At 42.1% G+C, this 22,358-nt stretch overlaps 1 protein-coding gene across 9 annotated transcripts in view; it reads left to right on the forward strand.

Annotated features, from left to right (window-relative positions):
• The window catches only part of CPPED1 (calcineurin like phosphoesterase domain containing 1), a 257,223-nt gene that overhangs the window by 123,021 nt on the left and 111,844 nt on the right, over positions 1-22,358 (forward strand). For 6 of the 9 annotated variants that reach the window (XR_013524651.1, XR_013524652.1, XR_013524654.1 and 3 more), the window contains one exon: positions 18,190-18,527. Coding sequence is in view for 3 of the 9 variants with exons in the window: in XM_002755915.7 (XP_002755961.1) it covers positions 18,190-18,419 (230 nt within the window). In the remaining 6 variants the exon portion in view is untranslated. Of the gene's footprint in view, positions 1-18,189; positions 19,916-22,358 lie in introns of those variants that run through there. The other 3 variants (XM_002755915.7, XM_009009186.5, XM_009009185.5) reach the window with 1 other exon arrangement.

Genomic DNA, 22,358 nt, shown 5'->3' on the forward strand with positions numbered 1-22,358 from the left:
TATGGGATACATAAATCATAATTAAGCACAAATACAGCCTTTACTTATTTAAGCCACCGTAGCCACTGACATCTGAATGTCATACAGGAGATGAGGCAGCTAGGAAGAACACACCGAGGATGGAGAGGAGATGGGGGTAAGTGTGTTCAGGCAGCCAGGCCAACAGGATGCACTGACCAGGCAGAGGAAGGCAGTCTCAGGTGGCTCCCTCATGCCTGGGTTGGATGACTTCATGGTGCTCCAGTTAAACCCACACAAAGGGGTGGGCATTGGGGCAAAAGAAGTGAGTGGGTTGAGTTTGCAAGCTTGCAAGGATGTCAGGAAGAGAGGTCCACAGAGCCTAGGAACTGACTGTTGGCTGGGAAATGATTCTGAATTTTTGGCAGGTGAAGGTGGTTGAGGTTATAGCAGAAGCTGTGGTTATCAGGGAGAGGGAAAGGGCCAAGAGGAGGGGAATGGACAGAGCCCGGGGAAGGCCACCATTGAAAGGGGTTGTGAGGTCAATAGATCGAGACCATCCTGGTCAACATGGTGAAACCCCATCTCTACTAAAAATACAAAAATTAGCTGGGTATAGTGGCGCACGCCTGTAGTCCCAGCTACTCGGGAGGCTGAGGCAGGAGAATTGCTTGAACCCAGGAGGCAGACGTTGTGGTGAGCCGAGATCGCACCATTGCACTCCAGCCTGGGTAACAAGAGCGAAACTCCATCTCAAAAAAAAGAAAGAAAGAAAAAGAAAGAAAGGAAGGAAGGAAGAAGGAAAGGAAAGAGAGAGAGAAAGAAAAAGAAAGGAAGGAAGGAAGGAAAGAAAGAAAGAAAGAAAGAAAGAAAAAGAAAGAAAAAGAGAAAGAAAAGAAAAGAAAGGGCTTGTGGAAGCTGGGGATTTATGCACAAAGAATAAACTGTTAACTCTAGAAGGAAGTGCCTTGAAGGCAGAGGTAAAGAAAAACGCGCACATTTCATGAATGTGTGTTCTTTAAGGGATCATCACCTTGCCCCTGTTATTCATGCGGAATCTGACTTACCCAAGACCCTCACGTGTTGATGGCTGCAGTATCCCCTTCTTGACTTTCCCTGGCTCAAGTCAGAGGCAGGGCACTTTCTCCCTAGCAAATTTCATCTTGAACAAATTCTGCAAAACATTTTCCTTCCATGACTGGCCGCCACCTCTGTCTACCTCGAGTATTTTTGGATGGATTTCCAATTTGATACATGAACATTCTGTCAGTCAAAACAATCTTTTTAATGAGCCTCTTGTCCTGACAGCTGTGTTTAAGATAGGGCATGGAAATCTAGAAAATTGTCCATTCTGGATTGAAACATTAATGTGTGCCCCACGCTCCATTTCACACACAAGCTGCCATCTTCTTTTAAAAATAAAGAGGAAATTATGAATAGTGAGAAAGATGTAATTTGTGCAAATGAAAAGAAAAAGGTCTTCTGATCAGATACTTAGAGAAGGATGAGAGGAAAGTATAATTATTGAGTGCTGCCTGAGTACAAGACACACAGCTTCCTGCTGTGCCACCCAGGGCGTGTCTCTGATTCTCATTTGATCTTCCCAGTGGCCCTGCGGCTGGTTGATACTAGTCTTGCCTTCCAAATGAGGAAACTCAGGCTCACATATGTTGCTGCCCATGCCATACCTACACAGCTCAGCAACAGCAGAACTGAGGTTCAAGCCTGAGTCTCCCAAGCCCTAGCTCCCACCCCAGGCTCCCTCCGCTTTTCTGGCATCCAAATATTAGTATTAACGAGATATAGCCCTCGTGTTGTATATTCTACAAGTTGTGAATTTGTAAGTCATCAAGGGGAAAAAAATTGAGCATAGCCTCTCACGTAGAAAAGTAATAAAGGGGCCAGGTGTGGTGCCTTATGCCTGTAATCATAGCACTTTGAGAGGCCAAAGTAGGCAGATCACCTGAGTTCAGGAGTTCAAGAGCCGCCTGGCCAACATAATGAAACCCCATCTCGACTAAAAATACAAAAATTAGCCGGGTGTGGTGGTGGGAACCTGTAATTCCAGCTACTCGGGAGGCTGAGGCAGGGAGAATTGCTTGAACCCAGGAGGCAGAAGTTATAGTGAGCCGAGATCGCACCCCTACACTCCAACATGGGTGACAGAGTGAGACCCTGTCTCAAAAAAAAGGGGCAGTGAGTAGAGGTTGGAGGAACATAACTAGTCCTCGAGTCCAGGATAGCGAAGTGATGCTGTAATAACACTCTCAAGGCTGTGTACTCAAGAGGGCAGCCAGGTACCTCCAAGCCCTGGAGAGTGATTATTTCTCAATACTGCTCTTTTCCCTGGAGCATGAGAGCACATCCTCATGCCCTTTCTAAGTGGGATGTAACGTTATGAACAGGAACGTGGCACCCCTCAGCTGCTTCCAGGTATTGGTGTGACGACTGTGACCTCTGAACCTCTTCCATCCACTCTTTCTCAAAACTTGTGCAGCAGAACTATTTCCGTCCTGGTTAAGCTGAAAGTGCACAGCCCTCGGTGTTCTCTTGGCCACTTCTGTGCCATCCCCATCTCCCACATTCTTAATTTTAATTCAGAGAATTTTAATCCTTGAAAAGGGAAGGATATAATTTTTATTGATCAGTAATCAGGTGAGGCAAGAAAAGCATAATTTACATGCTGTCTCAGTTGGTTTGTGCTGCTATAACAGAATACCTGAGACTGGGTAATTTCTGAAGAACAGAGATTGATATCTTGTAGTTCTGGAGGTTGGGAAGTCCAAGATCAAGAGGCTGCATCTGGTGAGGGGCATCCCTGACAAGAGTGAGGAGGAAGGGCAACTGGCCAAACTAATTCTTTTTTTAAATCAGGAAGCCACTCCTCTGATAACAGCATTAATGCATTCAAGAGGGCAGAGCCCTCGTGACCTAATCATCTCTTAAAGGCCCACCTCCCAGGACTGAGCGTGGTAGCTCTCACCTGTAATCCCAGCACTTTGGGAGGCTGAGGTGGGCAGATCACCTGAGATCAAGAGTTCGAGACCAGACTGATCAACATGGAGAAACCCTGTCTCTACTAAAAATACAAAATTAGCCAGGTGTGGTGGCACATGCCTGAGAATCACTTGAACCCGGGAGACAGAGGTTGCAGTGAGCCAAGATCATGGCATTGCACTCCAGCCTGGGCAACAAGAGCAAAACTCCATCTCAAAAAAGAAAAAAAAAGGTCCACCTCCCAATGCTGCTGCATTGGGGATTAAGTTTATAACACTTCAACTTTGGGGGACACATTGAAATCATAAGGCATGGCTATTCTTTAGGGGAGGAAATGGGGGTGGAGGGAAGAATCCTTAAAGCAAAGAAATCCCTTCAAGTTTTAAAATATGAGCTGGTTTTAGGTGAAGGTCATTTTAACAACTGGACCATTGCTTCCTACCCAAGCAAAATGTTAAAAAGAAAGAAAGAGGAAGAGAATCTCAAGAGGAGGCTGTGAATCCTAAGCAAAATGCTTTATATCACATGGACCAGACGTGTGAGCAAATGCCTGAAATGACCAAGCATATAGGTGTTAATGTGGCACCCGTAAGAGGAAACAAGGCTTGAACCCAGGTTTCCAGCAGGATTCAAACCAGGAGCATCTGGACCATCACAGTGAAATCCTTGAGACGCTCAGCTCTGGAAGAAGATATTGCTCCCACAACCTACCCCAGGTCTCACAGGGACAGAGCTGCTTGGCTTGGGCACTCTGTCACCCACGAGTGTCTCTTCTTATGCTGATGATACAGCAAGCAGGAGTAGATGGGCTTCTCCCCCAAGATCCAGGCCAGAGGGGCTGTGCAGATAATACTCCTTTGCTGGGGCAGTCTCTGCCCCCAGAATCCTGGATGCTCTCTAAGAAGCCATAGTAACTATGTGCGTCCCCCTGCCTGTGAGTAGTCCTTAGAGGGCTGAAAGGCTCGGAACTCTCCTGACCTCCCAGTTTACAGTATTTTATTATTAAAATATAGAATGTTTATCTCACAGCCTAGATTTTACATAGCAGTGTGGGGGCAGAGGGAAAGCTGTTGCTCCACTTTCTGAAGGTGCAGTACAGAAATGAACTGACAATAAACAGGTGAACAGGAGAAGCAGCATACAAATGAATTAATGTGCTGAACTTGAGAGCCCTAGGAAAATGAGACTCAAGGGACAAATAGTTGAAGCTTATGTACCCTCTTCCTGGGGGAGAGGGGGATGGAAGAAAGTAGGCAATTTTGAGCAGTCATAAATGATTTTTAGGGGAATTGAATGGGCCTAGGAAGCAGACATTATCTTGTAAATGATTGTTGTAGGAAAGTGAGTGGGACCAGCAAGTTATGGGAAGGTGAGGGGCAGAACTGTGTTGTGAAAAAAAGGTTGTCTTATTATGTAGATAAAGTCTCCCAGGTAATCTCTTGGAGCTGCCCTCAAAAGAGTGGAAGAAAAATCTGCCTGGGCATGGTGATGACTTTTAGTCTCTTCTCTTCTCCATTGGCTAAACTTTCTTGGTTATTTGATGAGATTCCTATGGAGGGATTCTTAAGATAATTGCATTTCTTTTAGAAGAAATTTTCTTAGTCAGACAAGGAAATTCAAGAGAGAGTCTGTCACTGTTCTTGGGGGAGGGAAGGTCAGAGAGAGACCTTGAGGCTGCTGCTTTAGTTCAGCATGTCAAAATGCTGTGTTTTGGGGTACGATTTCTGAGCCCCGACACCAGAATTAAGTTTTCAGAATGGTAGTGAGTAACTCTGAGACAGGGCAGCATATCCTGAATTGAATAAGTGAAAGATGCATTATGGAGTGTATAAAAGCAAGTTGCAAATCCATATGTAGCCTATCCCATTTTTCGGAAATTTTATGTATGTGTATATGTTTCTTTAGATCTATATCTAATATATGTATAGTAGTATACACATTTAAATTATCTGGAAAATACACACTGAATTCCTAAAATAGGAACAGGGATTTCAAGAAACTCCCCTCCTCCTCCTACTTTTTTTTGTTTGATATTCTGTATTTTTGCAACATTTGGGTTTCATTTTAGCAAGTATGCATTGTTTTTGTTTTGTTTTGTTTTACATTTTATTTGGAAATACTTTCAAGCTTACAGAAAAGATACAAGAAAAGGAATAGTGAAAGGAACACCTGCCTACTCTTTACACACACTTCCAACCATAGTAAGTCCTGTGAACATGCTTTGTTCAGGGGAAGATAAAAGGGATTATCCAGCATGAAAAAAGAATGGGGAGGATAGCAGTTACTCCGAAGTTCTGGAACAACAAATACTTATTTTAGGTCCTCCTGAGAAGCTTCCCTTTTAATATTTGCAAGGCTTTTGTGAGATCACCAAACAATGAACTCTCATTCTTCAAACACTCAAACCCTTGGTGGATATTTAAATTAATTAAGTTGTTCTGAAAAATAATTTGGCAGTCATATCAAAAGCCTAAAAAATAAGAATATGAAAACTACATTTATAACCAACAAGAAAAAGGGTGACTGTTTTCACCATTACTTTTTCACGTTGTATTGGAGATCCTAACTATTGCAAAAATCAGATAAAGAAATAAGAGACATGAAGATAAGAAATAAAATGACCTATTTTCAGATGATGTTATTTTTTTAACTCAGAAAATCCCAGGAATCTACACAATAATTACTAGAACTAATAAATGAATTTAACAAAGTCTCAAGATACAAGGTTAATAGACAAAAATAACTGTGTTTTTATATACTATCAGCAAGCAATTGTTAAATGAAATTGCAAAAATAATTCAATTTGCAACAGCACCATAAAATATTAAATTCCTAGGAATAACAGAGGATGTTCAAGACCTCTACCTCTACAAAACATTGCTGAAAGTAATTTTGAAAGACCTAAGTAAATGGAAATGTAGACTATGTTCATGGATTAGAAGGCCAATGTTAATATGGCATTTTCTCCCAGATTGATCAACAGATTCAACAAAATCCCAATCAAAATTACAGCAGTTTTATTATTTGTAGAAATCAGCAAGCTGATTGTAAAATTTCTGTGGAAATGCAAGATACCTATAATGGCCAAAACAGTTGAATTAGATCTGAGTTACTTTTTTAGATGGAAGAGTGTAGACCCTTCGAATTTGAAGTAGATATAGAAGTCTCTTTCTGACCATCAGGACAGATGCTCTTACTTAGAGAATAATTGGCCTTTTTTGTGTGTTCATTAACACAATTCCCTTGCCTGCCTTGTTTGAAATGGCATCCATTGTTTTATAAATGAACCCTTTCACTATGTCCCCTGGCAGTCCTAGGCCACAGATATTGGGGCACTGGGGAAGATAAATACCAGGGAAATTCTGATGAATATGAATAAGTATGCTGGAATCTAGAATTTCCCAGTTGACAACACAAAACTTTTATTTGTTTTTGTTTTTTTGAGACAGAGTCTCACTCTGTCGCCTAGGCTAGAATGCAGTAGCACGATCTAGGCTCACTGCAACCTCTGCCTTATGAGTTCAAGCAATTCACCTGCCTCAGCCTCCTGAGTAGCTGGGACTACAGGTACGTACCACCACACTAATTTTTGTATTTTAAGTAGAGATGGGGTTTCACCTTGTTGGCCAGGATGGTCTTGAACTCCTGACCTTGTGATCCTCCCACCTCAGCCTCCCAAAGTGCTGGGATTACAGGCATGAGCCACCAGGCCAGACCAACAATGCAAAAGTTTTAATAGTGAAGAATCTCTTCCTGAACGAGTCAGGTGGGCTTAGCCATGACTTCATATTCACAGTCTGTACCTCCCAAACCCACTTAAGAAACCTCTGTCTCTTCCCCTTTGCCTCCTGGCCACCCCTGGCCAGAATCTCTCATCTCAAAGCCTGCTAAGGAAATTCCTAACTGGCAGGAGGGATTATTTATGCTTACTTTCTATACGTTCACACCCAACCTTCCTTTTTTTAACTCTTCGTTTCTCTCCCTCTTTTTTCTTTGTGTCACATTTTTCCCTACCACTGAGGCAGAATAAATGCAGTGTGAGTGATGGTTTGCATTGCAGTTCTTACTGTTCTAGCTGGCAACACAAAGCTGGATCACATTTTTACAAATACAGTCTCATGCAGGATGAAAGTAACGGCTGTCCAGTTGGAGTGGATTTCCACTTTCCAGGTCTAAGCCCCAACACCAAGGCATTAAAGAAGTCCAGTGTTTAGTATCGGAATTGTCCTAGGTTGCATCTCAATCTCCTGACTGATTTGAAGCAGGTTTCCAATATTAGAGTATTAAATTATACAGAGACTGTATCCCAATCCTCTGATTGATTTGAAATGAACTTGAATCAGGATAGCTTAAAAATAACTTTTATAGCATCTTCATGACTTGATACCTTGGAGAAAAAGGAAAAATAGGAAGCTAATGCCACAGAAGTCATCCTCTCTTGATGCAGTGGCTGCCTTTGCTGGAAATTCTTCAGGCAGCAATTTAAAAAGATGCTTGTCATCTCCTTACAGCAGTTCATAGCTCAAAAAGAATCTGTACATAACACTCAATTAAGGAATCTTAGAGGCATGTCAGCCACGGATGACTGATGCACAGGCTGAGTGGAAATTCTGCCCAACTCTTGAAAACCACTAAAATCAATCCCCCGTCAGGGAAACCAAGATTTATTAATACTCTTACCTCCATTGAGTTGTGAATCAATGTTCCCCTATCAAAAGCTAATAGAAAGCTGAGATGGAAAACTTCGTACGGGTCCTCGTGGCCCCTCGGCATGAAAGGGGCAGGATTATAACTCAGAGAGAGGTTAGCTGTTGCAGAGCTGGACTGCCCTGCTGTGTGCCCCATTCCAGCAGTGAGCAACCGGCCCTGCCCTGGAGAAGGCCTGCTGGATGGGGGCAGTGATGAGCTTGTTACCGACACCCTGCCCCATGCCGCCCCCCACCCCAGACCTCTGCTTCCCATGAGATGGGCTGTCATTATTATTCCATGTACAAATAAGGAAATGCAAGCTCACAGAGGTCAGCAATGGGTCCAAGGTCCCAAAGCAGAATGGGCTCTGATGTCTCGCTGTGTGGCTTTGTGTTTGTTTCTTAACTTCTCTGGGCCTCAGTTTTCTCATCTGTAAAATGGAGATGATGTGAGTCCCTAGGACAGAGGTGCTTTGGGAGGATGAGAATACAGAGTGCTCCACTGCTGTGCCACCCCCTTCCAGGTCCCTCCTCCTTCCACTCCACCTGGAGCTGTTGCCCTTACTGGAGGTGGAACTAGGAGAACATACTCCAGGTTCAGAACTTCCAGGCCTCCGTGGAGCTGAGAAATAGATTCAGAAACTCACCACACTTCTTCTGGATATGGTTCCAACTCAAGAAGAGGCTCCCTCATTGTCCAACTCAACATCTCATCCCTCATTTCAGACTCCTTGAGCCAACCAGGAACATCCCAGAGCCTTGAACTCAGCTTGAGAACCCAGGAGGAGGGAGTTAGTCACATCTTCCTACTTCTGAGACAGACTTTGGCCTCCTGCCTGCCCATCTCTTTGTAAACCCATCACATAGTCATTGCTTGATTTTTTTCATGCAGGACCCCAGAAGGCCAAGTTTCTCATTGGAATTGGGGGAGAAATCTCTTTTACCAGAAGGAGAAGGTTTTGAACAAGACTGCTTTGCTCACTTGTAGTTTCTCTCATCTTTGTTTATTATTATTTTGATCCAGGGTCTTGCTATGTTTCCCAAGCTGGAGTACAGTGGTGCAGCTGTGGCCCACTGTAGCCTCCAACTCCTAGGCTCAAGCAATCCTCCCTCCTCAGCCTCCTGAGTAGCTAAGACTACAGGCATGCACCCCCACGCCTGGCTAGTTTGATAATATTGTGTAGAGACAGGGTCTCACTATGTTGCCCAGGCTGGTCTCAAACTGCTGGCCCCAAGCAATCCTCTTACCTCGGATTCCCAGCTGGAATTACAGGTGGGAACCACCATGCCTGGCCTCATCTTTTTGGCTAAGTCCTCTTACAGCTAAGAACCCTCATTCGGTCACATTTTCTGTAACTTAGGATGTTAATAATAATTGGTGAGCCCTGAGGGGCAGATGTAGGGGACATGCATATTACAGAGAAGTGCAGCTGTTCTCAGTCTGGGGAGATCGGCTCTGAGAGGCCCTCTGGGCACTTGAACAATCACCATTAATGCTCCCCTCTCTGTTAATGCCAGTCAGTATGGCGTGAAATTTAAACATAAATGAGTTTTTACAGCTAATTATGGCTAATGCAAGCTTCTTTCAAAATTGCCATTTTTTCCAGAATAGTACAGTTTGCAACTATGAGTTAGGCATGAAGAGCCAAATCTCATCAACATAATTCAGCATGCAAACAAAAATAGTAATAATGCTCAGTGCTCTCTATCCAGCCATTCAGTGTTCCCCCAGACAGGGCTGATCTCATGCGATCCCATTTGAGCTAGACACTGGCTTTGAAACCCCAGGAAAGCTATAGAGGAGGGAGTCATTTCCACTGCCCCTCCAGTCCGCACAATGGGAGCCATTCAGTTCTCTACTTGTGGTGAGGATCCATTGGGCGCCCAACCCAGTGGTTCCAGCTGCAACCTGAGAACTGCAGTTTGTGCCCTGGAGTGGCCGTGGCTGCATCTTTCATTCCACCCTGCCCTGTTTATGCCATCTTGATTTTTCTTTCTTTCCTTCCTTTCTTTCTTTCCTTGTTTCTCTCTCTTTCTTTCTTTTGCTTTCTTTCCTTGTTTCTTTCTCTCTTTCTTTTTCTTTCCCCTCCCTCCCTCCATCCCTCCCTCTCTCCCTTCTTCCCTCTGTCCCTTCCTCCCTCCCTTCCTCCCTCCCTCCCTCCCTCCCTCCCTCTATCCTTCCTTCCTTCCTTCCTTCCTTCCTTCCTTCCTTCCTTCCTTCCTTCCTTCCTTCCTTCCTTCCTTCCTTCCTTCTTTCCTTTATGATGGGGTCTCACTCTGCCACCCAGTGGGAGTGCAGTGGCACAATCTCAGCTCACTGCAATCTCCACCTCCCAGGTTCAAGCAATTCTCTTGCCTCAGCCTCCTAAGTAGTTGGGATTACAGTTGCCTGCCACCAGGCCCAGCTAGTTTTTGTATTTTTAGTAGAGATGGGGTTTTGCCATGTTGGCCAGGCTGTTCTAGAACTCCTGACCTCAAGTGATCCACTCACCTCGGCCTCCTAAAGTGCTGAGATTTCATTCCCGATCACCAGATTAGTAAACATTACATTACTTCAATAAGTATTGTAAGCATTACACTACTATAAGAGAGAATGATGCATCTCTCACTAATCCTACCCCACCTTGCTGGGACCTAAAACCCACCACTATTAGTAGGTTAGTGTCTATGCACACATACCCTCTTAGGTATATGTATGCACACATACCCTCTTAGGTATACATATGCACACATACCCTCATATGCACACATTCCCTCTTAGGTATACATATGCACACATACCCTCTTAGGTATACATATGCACACATACCCTCATATGCACACATTCCCTCTTAGGTATACATATGCACACATACCCTCTTAGGTATACATATGCACACATATCCTCATATGCACACATACCCTCTTAGGTATACATATGCACACATATCCTCATATGCACACATTCCCTCTTAGGTATACATATACACATACCCTCTTAGGTATACATATGCACACATATCCTCATATGCACACATTCCCTCTTTAGGTATACATATACACATACCTCTTAGGTATACATATGCACACATTCCCTCTTAGGTATACATATGCACACATTCCCTCTTAGGTATACATATGCACACATATCCTCATATGCACACATACCCTCTTAGGTATACATATGCACACATATCCTCATATGCACACATACCCTCTTAGGTATACATATGCACACATTCCCTCTTAGGTATACATATGCACACATTCCCTCTTAGGTATACATATGCACACATATCCTCATATGCACACATACCCTCTTAGGTATACATATGCACACATTCCCTCTTAGGTATACATATGCACACATATCCTCATATGCACACATTCCCTCTTAGGTATACATATGCACACATACCCTCTTAGGTATACATATGCACACATATCCTCATGCACACATACCCTCTTAGGTATACATATGCACACATTCCCTCTTAGGTATACATATGCACACATATCCTCATATGCACACATACCCTCTTAGGTATACATATGCACACATACCCTCATATGCACACATTCCCTCTTAGGTATACATATGCACACATACCCTCTTAGGTATACATATGCACACATATCCTCATATGCACACATACCTTCATATGCACACATACCCTCATGCACACATATATTCATATGTACACATACCCTCATATGCACACATACCCTCAAATGCACATATTCCCTCATATGCACACACACCTTCTTAGGTATACATGATTTTACACTAGATCACATGATGTTTTTGCAGTAGCGTGCTATACATATTAATGGTATTTAGCACCTTTTGGTGCCATTACACATAAATTATCTCTTTAAAAATGTGCATACTATCATTTAACAGGTCTTCCAGAAATAAATATTGCTAATGGTACTGGGATGCACATTGAACCATATATTAATGTCCACAGGCACAACACACATACATTTGGACATTTCCCTGGGGATTTCTGAAGGATAAATATCTACCAAAATGTTTTTGTTGGGCCAAGGGAATGTACAGTAAAACATGCGACAGTATTGATAGATTGCCCCTTGACATGAGTTCTTTCTGTTCAAATTCTAATAACAAGTAAATGGAATTGCAGTCCTGCATCATTAGGCAATCTTGTCATTGTGTGACCATCCCAAAGTCCTTACGTAAACCTGGATGCTGTATGCTATACACCTGTAGCCTATGGCTCCTAGACTGCAAACCATACAGCATGGTCCTGTCCTGGGTACTGTAGGGCACTGAAACACAATGGTAGGGATTTGTATAGCTAGACATACAGAAGGTACCGTGAAATACAGCATTATAATTTTACAGGACCACCTTCATATGTGCCATTCATCACTGACCAAAACATCAGTGTGCCGCACGTGACTGTAGCTGTTTCTCTCCACCTGCGGCTGTCTTAAGTAGGGAAGGCTGAGTACCCTTCCTTTTTGCCCCTGAGCTGATCCACCTGCCCACAGGTGAATCTGCAGTTCCTGCCAGAACCACAGTCCTGAGAGGTCTCTTTACAGTCTCCTAGAATCTCACTCACCAGAAGCATCGGCTATAGTCCTTTCATGCCTTTCTTTCTCTTTTGCTTTCCTTGCTCTCCTGTTTCCTTATTTTTTTTCCCCTTGCCCCTCTTTGCCACTATTCTCAATCCCTGTTTCCTTCCTTGTTCCCCAGCCTGGAACTGGTAAAAATCATTCAGATCCTGAAACAGAAAAAGGACATTAGGAAAAAACTAAAGGAATCTAATCATGGGCTTTAATAAATCTTAATATGTCAATATTGGCTCATTAATTGTAACAAATGTTATTATCCTGATGTAATATGTTAATGAATGGGGAAAACAGTGCAGGGGATATGAGAATTCTCTGTCTTTGTGATTTTTCCATAAATATAAATTGTTCCAAAATTAAAAGTTTATTTTTAAAAATACGGCCGGGTGTGGTGGCTCACACCTGTAATCCCAGCACTTTGGGATGCTGAGACAGGTGGATCACCTGAGGTCAGGAGTTTGAGACCAGCCTGACCAACATGGTGAAACCCCATCTTTACTAAAAATACAAAAATTAGCCAAGTGTGGTGGCGAGTGCCTGTAATCCCAGCTACTTGGGAGACTGAGGCAGGGGAATTGCTTGAACCCAGGAGGCAGAGGTTGCAGTGAGCCGAGATCGCACCATTGCACTCCAGCCTGGGGGACAAGAGTGAGACTTCGTCTCAAAAAAAACTATACCCTTTGAACAGAAGTCAGGATGCACATCCCACACCTAACGGGTGAGGAAAGATGCTGTACTTCCTAGAGGGTGAGGTGTCTATGTCTTTTGTTTGTCACCCTTCTGTGTGTAGGAGATGTTTCTCCCCCTACCATTTATTTATTTCTTCAGGAATTTATCTATATTATTATGGTCTTGTGAAGTTTTTGTTGGTTTGTTTTTAGAGACAAGGTCTCTCTGTCACCAAACTTGAATGCAATGGCGCAGCCGTAGCTCACCTGTAGCTTTAAACTCCCAGGCTCAAGCAGTCCTCCCACCTCAGCATCCTAAGTAGCTCAGACCACAGATGTGAGCCACCACAGCTGTCTAATTTGGTAATGTTTTGTGGAGACGGGGTTTCACTCTGTTGCCCAGGCTGCTCGAGCTCCTGGCCTCAACCGATCCTCTCGCCTTCGCCTCTCAAAGTGCTGGAATTGCAGGCATGAGTCACTGCACCTGGCCGCCTTATGGGTTTTTTTTATACTTTGGGTTATCATTCCACACTAGTTTATTTGGTTGCTCAGATTGGTAAGCTTTGGCCACTGGGAATCCTGTCGCTTGATTCCTGGGTCCCTTTGCCATACCCCATCGTTGCAGGGTTTTTATTTCTGAGCATCGCTTTCCTTTCTGGCAACACAAGATGTTCCAGGCTCATCTTCTGTATTTCCTGCTCAGTGGTACAGTAGCCATTTCTCCAAGGAGCCATGGTTCCTTTTATTAGAGAATGCTTGCTAGGAAGCGAGATCTGACTGCGAGGCACTCTCATTGCTAGTACGTGCTTCTAGGGGCTCTCAACTGACAAAGCAAGGAAACGAATGTCTGTGTACTGGCCTCTGTATGTACACATCCATAAATATTTCTATGTGAAACCATCCACAACGATATTAAGCTAAACATGAATTACCACTGATATCTCCAACTCTAATCCATTATTACCATATGGATCATTTTAGCTTCCTCCTCTTCCTGTAATTTTTTTGCATTTTTTATTGAGCTGTAATTCACATACCATAAAATGTGCTCTTTTGAAGTATCAAATTTAGTCGTTTTAATGTATTCACAAGGTTGTGCAACCATCACCATGATCTAATTGCAGACCATTTTTACCATTCCACAAAGAAACCCTGCACCTGTTAGCAGTCACTCTCCCATTCCATCCTTCCCTCAGCCCCTAGCAACTGCCGATCTACTTTCTCTGTGGATTTAGCTATTCTCGACGTTTGATATAAATGAAAGCATACAAGATGGGGCCTTTTGCAAGCAGCTTATCTCATTTAGCTTAATACTTTCAAGGTGCATCTACATTACAGCATGTATCAATACTTTATTCCTTTTCATGGCTGAATAACATTCCATTGTATGGGTAACCACACTTTGTTTATCCATCATCAACTGATGGACATTTAGGTTCCTTCCATATTTTAGGAATGCTGCTATCAACATTCACATGCAAGTTTTTGCATGGACTAATGTTTTTGTTTCTCTTAGATACATACTGAGGAGTGCAACAGCACAGTTGTGGTAAATATGCGTTTAACATTTGAGGAATTGCCAAAATGTTTTCCAAAAGAACTGTACCATTTTACATTCCCTCCAGCACTGTATGCAGGGTCTAATTTCTCCAAATCCCCATGAACCCTTGTTGTTTTCCAACTCTTTCATCAAAGCCATCCAAGTGGACAGGAAGTAGTTATCTCATTGTCACTATTCACATTTCCCTAAAGATAAATGATGTTGAGTGTCTTTTCACATGGTTATTGGGCATTTGTATATCTCCTTTGGGGAAATGTCTTTTCACATCCTTTGCCCACTTGTTAATTGGGTTTTCTTTTGGTTGAGTTGTAAAAGCTCTTTAAGTTTTCTAGATATTAGACCCTTATTAGATATATGATTTGCAAATATTTTCTCACATTCCATGGCTTATCTTTTCATTTTTTATAACGTTATTGGGGCACAAAAGTTGGTAATTTTGATTAAGTTCAGTTTATTTATTTTTAGTTTAGCTGTTATGCTCTAACATTTTAAAGAAATAAGTAACTATACATTTTTTCTGGCAAAGTATCAGGTTATTCAGTATTATTATCTTCCTTCCAAACATGGCAATAATTTTTATATGCTTTAATATTATACTGATCTCCCTATCTTGACATTTTTTTATTTTTAGTTTCACTTTTAACATTAAAAAGTTTTCTTAAAAAATCAATAGTTAATTCAATTTACCAAAATACTGGGGTTTTCTTGTTATCATTTTTTAATGTTTCTTTCCTCCTTTCTTTTGCTGAAACATACGTTGTTTCAGCAGTTCTTTCAGTGAAGATTTAGACATGGTAAATTTTTAGTTTTATATTCCAAACATGTCTTTTTTTGCCCTCAAACTTAAATGAAAGTTTAGCTAGGTATAAAACTTGCGGTTCATAGGTATTTGCTGTCAGGATTCAGAAGACATTACTTTTTGAGTCTGTTATTGTTAAGATGCCTGCTATCTGTGTGATTATCATTTCTTTGTAATATTTTTATTGCAACTGTCTTTCTGTGGTTTTTCTCTGTGTTTTCTGTACCACAATTTTATTGAACCATGTATCAGTATGAATTAACTTTCATGTTTCCTGTGTAATACTTTTTATCTAAGGACCTGTGTCTTCCTTCTTTCTGGAAAATTTCTGTGATTTCTTCAAATTCTTCTCACTATTATTTTCTACTTTCTCCTACACCAGCTCTTCTAAACGTCTGCTATTCTTAAGCTATCCTTTGAATTCTTTGAACTCAAATCAAGAGCATGTTCCTATTGCTTATGTCTGAGTCTCTGTATTGTCTTCTGGTTCGTTTTCTCAGTTTTACCTCTCAATTCACTAATTTCCTCTTTGATTGATGTATAGAATTGATCTCATTTATTTATTTTATTATTTTTTATAGTGATGGAGTCTTGCTACATTGCCCAGACTGGTCTCCTACTCTTGGCCTCAAGCGATTCTCACACCTTAGCCTTTCAAAGTACTGGGATTATAGGCACAAGCCACAATGGCTGGCCTATCTCTTTTACTGAGGGTTCTTTTTACCTTAAATTTTAATGGGTATTTCTTTTGTGTCCACCACTTCTAAATGTTCATTAGTGCCTACTCTCATTCAATTTATGCCTATTTTGTTTCATAACATATTTTTATGGGTGTTGGTCCTTTATTAAGGATCCTTTGATATCTCAAATGCATTTATTTGACATATTTGTTAGTTTTAAATAATTAATTTCATCTGGAGTGAAGTTATGTTCCAATTGAAGGGTTCATAGACTGTCTTCCCACGTGATTTCTTCCTGGCAGCTGACTTTAATTGCAGGGTCAGTGCGAGTAAGGGCTATGTTTTTTGTTTTGTTTTCCCTCATTCTTTCTTTCTTGACTAACTCCCCTCTCTCTAGTGGTTTTCATTATCTGCACCTTTACCCCCATTCAGGACCAGGCCTTATAATAGTAGTTTAGAGCCCTACAGGATAAACGTTTGGTTCCTAGACTTGAGCATGTGTCTCTCCTTCCTTCCTAGACTCTCTGGTTGCAACAAGCCTTAGTGCAGTGATGTGCTGGAAACAGCTTCTGCCTACTCATTAGGACCAATCATTATGTTTTAAGGAATGTTGTGAGCTGGTTGTTAAGTGACCATCATTAATAATCAGATTATATAAACTCACCATTAAATAAATTATATTAAAAAGCAAAGGTAATACATGCTCAAAACTGATCACTTGGTAATTCTTTTGCTAAATATTGCTATGATCCATGCTCGTGAGCCTGTTGGCAGCTTTTGTATCTATATCGTAGAAACAGATCTGATATATATGTAATGAGCACTACTGGGCATCTCTTCTACATCTGGTTCAGTGACATCACCTTGGCAACTTGAAATCAGCCACAGCCACGATGGGAGTATTTACACCATGGAAATTGACAAATATGACAGATCAGGTCTTTAAAAAAATAATAACGTGTTAAACATTTACTAGCCTACTATTTCCCCAGCCCCAGGCAGCAGCAGCCTCCTTCCATAAATGGAGGCGCCCACAGCAGCCCCTCTTCAGCCTCCTTCCATAAACGGAGTTCTTCAGCCTCCTTCCATAAACGGAGGTGCCCACAACAGCCCCTCTTGCAGCAGGGAACCAGGCTTTATTTTCCCCATTTTCTCCTGAAAATGCTTTCAATCTCTGTGATCTTCTAAGAGCTGAACTCCTGGTGGCATTTTACTCCCACTCATGCCTTTGCCTCTCCGTTTTGTGTCTGGCCTGTGGAGCTATTTGTTTTGTTTTTGAGCCTACTTATGTCTTTGGGTTTTCTGTGTTATATTTTATCCATTACGGCTGTTTGGAGCAGAGGGGCTTCATCAAATGTCAAAATGCTCTGCTATCTTAATTAGAAGGCCATAAGCGTTATTTTATCGATTGATTGATTCATTGAGATGGAGTCTCACCCTGTCGCCCAGGCTGGAGTGCAGGGGCACAATCTCAGCTCACTGCAACCTCCACCTCCTGGGTTCCGGTGATTCTCCTGCCTCAGTGTCCCAAGTAGCTGGGACTACAGGTGTTCACCACCGTGCCTGGCTAATTTTTTTTTTTTGCCTGGCTAATTTTTGTATTTTTAGTAGAGACAGGGTTTCACCATGTTGGCCAGGCTGGTCTTGAACTCCTGACCTAAGGTAATCCACCTGCCTCGGCCTCCCAAAGTGCTGGGATTACAGGCCTGAGCTACCATGCCTGGCCAATTTTTGTATTTTTAGTAGAGATGGGGTTTCACTATGTTGGGCAGGCTGGTCTCGAACTCCTGACCTCAAGCAGTCCACCCACCTCGCCCTCCCAAAGTGATGGGATTACAGACATGAGCCACCATCCCTGGCCATAAACATTATTTTTAAAAGTTATTTTTATAACTTCTGTCATCCAGATATTTTTACAGGCCTCAACATGTTTTCTTCAGTCTCCTTTGTCTCCTCTCAAAGTCATTCACTTCATCTTCCCTCATTTTCTTCCCTAGTGCTTCTTTGTACTAGCTATGACAAATATGTTAATAATATATTGTATATATAAATTATCCTTACAGAGGTTCTGGACATCACATACACTTTCTATTTGTTGATTATATACCGAATAATACTATACATTTAATATGCTAATTCCACATGATGGTATAATAACATATTTAATATATTACTGTTCATAGAATAAAACACTGGAGACCCCAGGCTACCTAGTGGAAGTCCTCAGCCCCCTAATGTCTCTTCTTTCCATTCCCTGCAGGTGTCAAAGCCGTGTTCTCAGGCCACTACCACAGGAATGCTGGGGGCACCTACCAGAACCTCGACATGGTGGTGTCATCCGCCATCGGATGCCAGCTGGGCCTAGACCCCCACGGGCTCCGAGTTGTGGTGGTCACTGCTGACAAAATTGTTCACCGATACTACAGTCTGGATGAGCTGAGTGAGAAAGGAATAGAAGACGATCTCATGGATTTGATAAAGAAAAAATGACGGTCTTTCCTGTTCCGTTCACTTTTTACTTGCACTCTTTTTTTATTTTCTGCCAGAAACAGCAGCTGCACACAACCCCTTGCTGAAATACAAAAATAGCCCAGGCAGGTTTGTGAATTTATGTTCTTCTGCATAACTCAGAGAGCTGGTGCCCTACCCTGAATTATGTTCAAAATAGAATTGCATTTCCTTTAAAATGGAGCAAGAGAGCCTAGAAAAAAGTTTTAAAAATGATATTAGACTATCTCTGCATGGATGTTTGAGTAAATTCTCCTAATGCTGTGTTTCTGAACTCCACTTTTGAATTGAATTGTTTTCTGGTCGGCATACAATCAAAGCCTGCCTGTCAACCTCAATTCCTATCAGATATCCAAGTATGATTTTTGATAATTCCTTAAACAAACTATACCTGATTGTATTAAATTGTGACTATGATTACCAAATTGCTGGGCAAAACAAACTTCATCTCCTGCCCTTCCCAGCAGAATGAACAGCTGTATTCCTTATTATGAGAGCCATGCAGACTTAGGTAAACAAGGAGCCAAGGAGCCACCTTTCGCTGTTAAATTCTGAGACTTCTGTTATTGCTGATGATAGGAACAGAATGCAGTTCATACAGCTCAGAGCTTAAATTTGCCTTCCTGGGTGCCTAGGAAAGTCACCTTTGCACATAAATTGGCCATTTATCAAAATCTCATCCCTAGAGACTGAAACCGCAGCTCTAAAACGCCCCTTCTCCAGTCGCTGGGCAGCACATTTCAAATTTGTTCACATCCACATTCTGTAGCCACTTTGCAGATGGTTGGTCTCATGGGATCAGAATCCCCCTTCATTTATGTGACTCTTAATTATGTCCACTTTGACAGAAAAAGTGGGAATGTATGCCGAGCTCTCAGAAGAAACAAAGCAGTTTAGGTCTTCGTGGAGAAATGGAAAAAAAAAAAAAAAAAAAGAAACAAAGCAGAAATTCTGGTGGGACCAAAACGGTGCTTTCAGCCACATCCTCTAAATTGGCCCTGATTTTGATTAAATGTACTAATGCAATATCCCTTGACCAAAGAGCGTAGCTTATTTCAAATCAGCATTGTTTTTATGTAACCTGTTTTACTGCATCTTCCCAGCAGCTCCTGACCACTGCTAGGAAGCGGTCAGGCCGTTTACAGCCATTGTTCTGCTGGACAAATAACCTAGGTACTAGGGACTCCAAATCCTGGTAGGGAAAATGTACAGGGTTACGAAACAGCACTCAGTGGGCACTCAATAATGCTAAAATAACTTCCAAAGCTGGTTACCCATGAACTGCAAAGTCCATCAAATGAAAAGACTTTCTTGTTACAAAGTTTTAGTCAACGTAGCAAAACCATGGGAAATTAAATAGATAATTAACTATATAAATTCATAAGAAACAAAAGACGAGAAGTTAATTATATGATAGATTGGTGACACCACAGTTCATTGTTATGTGGCACAAGAAAATTAAAAATTTTTTTGAACAAGAATGCTCTTCTTTTAGTGTTTCACTGCAATCTTGTTTTGCATTTGTTTCTTTACAACAGGTGTAGGTATAGGAAGTCAAGAAAAGGAGTTCAGTAAAGGTCATAGCTACTAACAACCACATATTGGGCCAGACACAGTGGCTCACGTCTGTAGTCCCAGCTACTCAGGAGGGTGAAGCAGAATGATCGCTTTAACTCAGGAGGCAGAGGCTGCAGTGAGCCGAGATCACGCCACTGCACTCCGGCTTGGGTGACACAGGGAGACTCCGGCTCAAAAAAAAAGAATAAAAATACAAAAATTAGCCAGATATAGTGGCACACACCTGTAATTCCATCTACTCGGGAGGCTGAGAGAGGAGAATTGCTGGAACCCAGGAAATGGAGGTTGTGGGGAGCCAAGATTGTGCCATTGCACTCCTGGGCAACAGAGCAAGATTCTGTCTCCCCCCCCCCCAAAAATAAAAAATAAAAAACAAAAATAAAAGCGTGTGGTGACACTTGGATCATAAACACAGAGGGCTTCATTTCCAGGATGGGGTCTTCTCCAGGTGCAAATGAGAAGGAGCCCTCATTGTGGTCTTACACACAAAAAATGCTCTGAATTGTGGCACATGGCTTTGCAGAAGGATGATGTAAAAGTAATGAAAATGAAACTTACCAAATTGCCTTCCCCAAAAACTTAATAAGTAAAAGAACTGATTTAGAAGTACCCCAAGAATATGCTAAGAAAAGGAAATCACATCCAAGGATGATTGGATAAAGAACATGGGGTATGTATACACAGCGGAATACTATTCAGCCATAAAAAATAATGAAGCCATGTATTTTGCAGCAACATGGATGGAACTGGAGGCCATTATCTTAAGTGAAATAACTTAGAAGTGGAAAGTCTAATACCTCATGTTCTTACTTATTACTGGGAGGTAAATAATGTATACCTGTGAACATAGAGTGTGAAACAGACATTGGAGACTCAGAAGGGTGGGAGGAGAGTAAGGGGTGAGAAATTACCTAATGGGTACAATGTACACTGTTCTGGTGTTGGTTGAAGGAAAAGCCTGGACTTCACCACTTTACACATATCCATGTAACAGAACTGCACTTGTACACCTTAAATGTATCCAAATTTAATTTTTTAAAAGGAAGAATCATAATATATTCTGACCACTTTTTAAGCAAACAGCAGTATTTCCCAGTAGGAAGAGGTTCAGAAAGAAATCAGGAAATGTTTTTGTAGATGAGCATTTTGTTATTCTGATGGGTCATGACTAGTGTGTTCACTTGTGGTTCCTTTGCCTTTAAAAAAAAGGGAATGATATTAAAATAAAAAATAAGTGCCTTATACTGTGAAAAATGGTAAAAGGACTCCTGATTCTAAGTGCTATGGTTTTGAATGTTTATTGTGTTTTAAGTGCTTTGGCTCAGATCATGTGGCCAAGGTCACTCAGCTCATCTTGATGGAAAAGGAATTGGATGTAGATGGCCCGAGGCTCGAGTCCACGCTTCTCAACACTGTCCTGTCTTGGAAAACATTTCTCAGGGATGAGAGGTTGTGTCAGCTCAGCCAGTGGCAACGCAATGACTACGGTATTCAGCACCTTAGGCAGCGTTGGCTGGAGGCCGGGGGATTTCCTTCCAGCTCTGCAAAGCCTAGACCAGACCCTGATTGTACTAAGTTCAGGGGGCTGAAGCTTTTCCAAAGAGCAGATGGTTCCAGGGGGTGGATTTTTACTGGAGGAGATTTAGAAACCAAACTGAACCATTATGAGTGATGGGATGCAGTCCTGTCTGCCTCAGTAACTGTCCTCAGCTCTAGCAGATGATGCTTCATTCCATGTCTGGAGTTTCCGTCCTAGGGTGTAGGAAACCACCACAAGCTGTCTCAAGGCAAGGAATGTCACCTAATGCTCCCCTTCCCAATTAATCACTTTTATTGGAGGCAAAAACAAAAACACAAGGGCCTGCTACAGGGGGAAGGTTTTTAAAAGTGACCTCAAGTTGGATTGCAAAGGCACATGTGACTTTGGGAATGGGGCTGAGATATGATCATTTATTTTTTACAAGAAATAATTTTTTTTTTTTTTTTTTTTTTTGAGACGGAGTTTCGCTCTTGCTACCGAGACTGGAGTGCAATGGCGCGATCTCGGCTCACCGCAATCTCCACCTCCTGGGTTCAGGCAATTCTCCTGCCTCAGCCTCCCGAGCAGCTGGGATTACAGGCACGCACCACTGTGCCCAGCTAATTTTTTGTAATTTTAGTAGAGACGGGGTTTCACCATGTTGACCAAGATGGTCTCGATCTGTTGACCTCGTGATCCACCCGCCTCGGCCTCCCAAAGTGCTGGGATTACAGGCTTGAGCCACCACGCCCGGCCTACAAGAAATAATTTTATCTCACATCTTCAGTCATGTCTCTCCTAAGATTGGGGAGAATGGGGAAAAA

This window comes from Callithrix jacchus, chromosome 12 (assembly GCF_049354715.1).
Source record: "Callithrix jacchus isolate 240 chromosome 12, calJac240_pri, whole genome shotgun sequence".
NCBI classification, from domain to species: domain Eukaryota; kingdom Metazoa; phylum Chordata; class Mammalia; order Primates; family Cebidae; genus Callithrix; species Callithrix jacchus.